The sequence below is a fragment of the Trypanosoma theileri genome (genome assembly GCF_002087225.1).
Source record: "Trypanosoma theileri isolate Edinburgh chromosome Unknown TM35_Tth_56_V1, whole genome shotgun sequence".
In the NCBI taxonomy this organism is placed as follows: Eukaryota; Euglenozoa; class Kinetoplastea; order Trypanosomatida; family Trypanosomatidae; genus Trypanosoma; species Trypanosoma theileri.
The window spans coordinates 17,097-19,787 of NW_021639898.1; the positions used below are offsets into that span (position 1 = coordinate 17,097).

At 44.9% G+C, this 2,691-nt stretch overlaps 2 protein-coding genes across 2 annotated transcripts; both read right to left on the bottom strand.

Annotated features, from left to right (window-relative positions):
• Positions 1–837, bottom strand: TM35_000561060 (uncharacterized protein; the record flags this gene model as incomplete). The annotated part of the gene is made up of 1 exon (XM_029030816.1): positions 1–837. A coding segment is annotated over one exon (837 nt), but the record flags the coding sequence as incomplete, so codon positions are not given.
• A 774-nt stretch (positions 838–1,611) lies between these two features.
• TM35_000561070 (uncharacterized protein) lies at positions 1,612–2,601 on the bottom strand (the record flags this gene model as incomplete). The annotated part of the gene is made up of 1 exon (XM_029030817.1): positions 1,612–2,601. One exon carries the CDS (start codon positions 2,599–2,601, stop codon positions 1,612–1,614), a length of 990 nt encoding a protein of 329 aa, XP_028877875.1.
• Positions 2,602–2,691: the final 90 nt, after the last annotated feature.

A 2,691-nucleotide genomic window follows, 5' to 3' on the forward strand; every position in this document is an offset into this window, starting at 1 on the left:
GGTGGTGGTGGTGGTTGTATCTGTGCTATCAGCATCACTTGGGGTATTTACTGACTCACTCCCTGCAGGTGTAATGCCGTTTTCAGTCGTTCCACCATCAGAATCACCGGTACTCTCTGTGGACGAATTAGTGGGAGAAGTAGAAGTTGATGTTGTTGCGCTTTCAGTTTGACCAACACTTGAAGATTCACTACTGCTCCCATCACCTGGTGAGGAAGATGTAATGGAAGGACCAGCAGCTGGACCAGAAGGAGCAGCTTCGCCAGAAGCGCCTGCAGGAGGTTCGGCAGCAGTTTCTGCAGGATCGCGTTCACTGATAGAATCTTGGGATCTTTGTGCACCTTGAGGAGCGTCTTCATGTGTAAGTGATGCAGAGTCTCTTGCGGCAGGTTGCGGATGAGTGCCAGGACCAGCAACACCAACACCAACAGAAGAAGACGAAGAAGGATTACAAGTACCGCCATTGGAATCACCGGCTCCAGCTTCAGGACAAGCAGCACCAGGAGCACCTTGACCAGGAGAAGGACCACCAGTAGTAGGATGTGGGCCACCGCCACCTCCACCACGACGACAAGCATTAGGATCAGAAGATTCAGAACCTTCAGGACAAGGACCAGCAGAATCAGGAATAGATGGTGGTGGTGGATGAACGCCAGGTGCAGGGGGATGAACACCAGGTGCAGGACCACCAGGAGGACATTCAAGCCCAGAATCAGAAGGGCAACGAGTATCCGACTCAGCTTCAGGAGGTGCAGCAGCCCCACTGGTGGACACGCAGAGAGAGGCAACACTCAGCAGGAAAGCAAAAAAACACAACGCACGTTGCAGCACCCTCATCACGAAAAACTTTAATCCCTCTTGGTTTCTTAGGTATATGAACTGTTTAAGAACAAAACAATAAAATATAACAAAAGTAAAATAAATTAGAAACACGCACACGGGAAAGAAAGCAACAAACAAGCAACGATCACTCAAAAGAAGAACACCAACATAAACAAAAAAAAGAAGAATAAAGAGACACCTCACACAGAAAAGCCCACGCAAAAAAAATTATCAACAAATTACGAGCACAGCCACAAGTTGCATAAAAATAACACAGAGCCCGTACTGTGCATTTGTGCATAAGCAATTATGAATAAATATGTATCAGTTACTCTTTTTTTCTGCATAAAGCAAATCAACAAACCATAAGCAAACAAACAGATATTAACCATTAGCCCAACTTACCCAGTAAACACAGAAATATACACCAACTATGGGTGTAAGTCTATATGTGTATATAAGCAATTATAAATATAAATTCATCTGTTATTATTATTTCTTTTTCTTTCACTGCAAAAAGCAGTTCATCATTATCACACTGCAAGCCCAGGCACACACAGAGAGTCTCCAAGAACACACACACACACACACAATGGAGTAGCAATAATAATTATTATAGGATAAACATAGAGAGAGCAAAAACACACAAAACACACATTAACATTAAGAAATGAAAAAGAAATCCCAACAGGTGGAAGATTAGTTAGACTGTAGTGTGGATGTATGCATGCAAAAAAGAAAAAGAAAACAAAGGATGACCTGAGTCACCACCATCACACCACCACACAATCAGCACACAAGAATACAGGCCAGTGTAACCACAATCAGTAGTGGCACACGCACCCACACAGAACTGCTGATACTGCTGCTGCTGTCTGCATCACCCTTCTTGTTGTTTGTGAGTTCAGGGGGAAGTGTTGTTGTTGTAGTAGTAGTGGTGGTGGTTGATTCCTCATCATTATTGGGTGTATTGACATTGTCCCTCGTTGCATCACCTTCTGTAGGTGCAGGTGAAGTTGGTGAAGTAGACTGAACACCATTGCCTTCTTCTGCTTGTTGATTCTCGTTGTTTTCTTCAGTCCCTGTAGTGCTCTCTTCATTGGTAGAAGATGTTGTATTTCTCCCTGTACTCTCACCGTTCTCTCCTTGTGGCTGCGTTTCCAGGTTATCTTTTTCTTCTTTAGCATCACTGTGACCACCTTTCTCGTGTTCAGCTACCAGAGAGCTATCCCCTTGCTGTGCCTTAGAGCCCAAGTCTTCTCTTCCTCTCTGTGAATCAACATCAGAAGCTGGTCCAGACCCACCTGATGTAGAAGGAGCTGCAACACCAACAGGTCCACGCACTTCAGCAACAGAAGAGCCAGGATTTGCAGGATCAACACTTGCTTCTCTGTCACCTTTCAGAGTCGCTTCTTTGTGGACTTCTTCCGTTTCCTGTCTTTTCTCGGCGGATTCATGTTTCGTGTCGCTACCAACACTTCCTGCTTCTGGATGGTCTCCCTTTATTGTGTTCACGCTTGCACTTTGCTGTATTGGACCCTTTAGGCCAGCAGAGTGACCAAGACTGTTGCCTTTACCACTGTCTTCACAATGAGAACTACCATCTTCCACAGCAGACGAACCAGAGGGACAAGACGAAGCTGCAGAATGCAGATTGTCAGGACCACCTTCACCCTTAGGCCCAAGATCCGTAGGTGAAGGCTCAGCAGCTACCACATAACTGCACACACAATACAGTGCAACAGTCAGAACACAAAGGACGCGGCGTATTGACATCATTACTTTTCCCCGTTGGTGTTACTATCACAATTTGGTGATCTAAACAAAACAAAAACAGAAAGAGACACCAAAAACATAAATAAAGAAAAG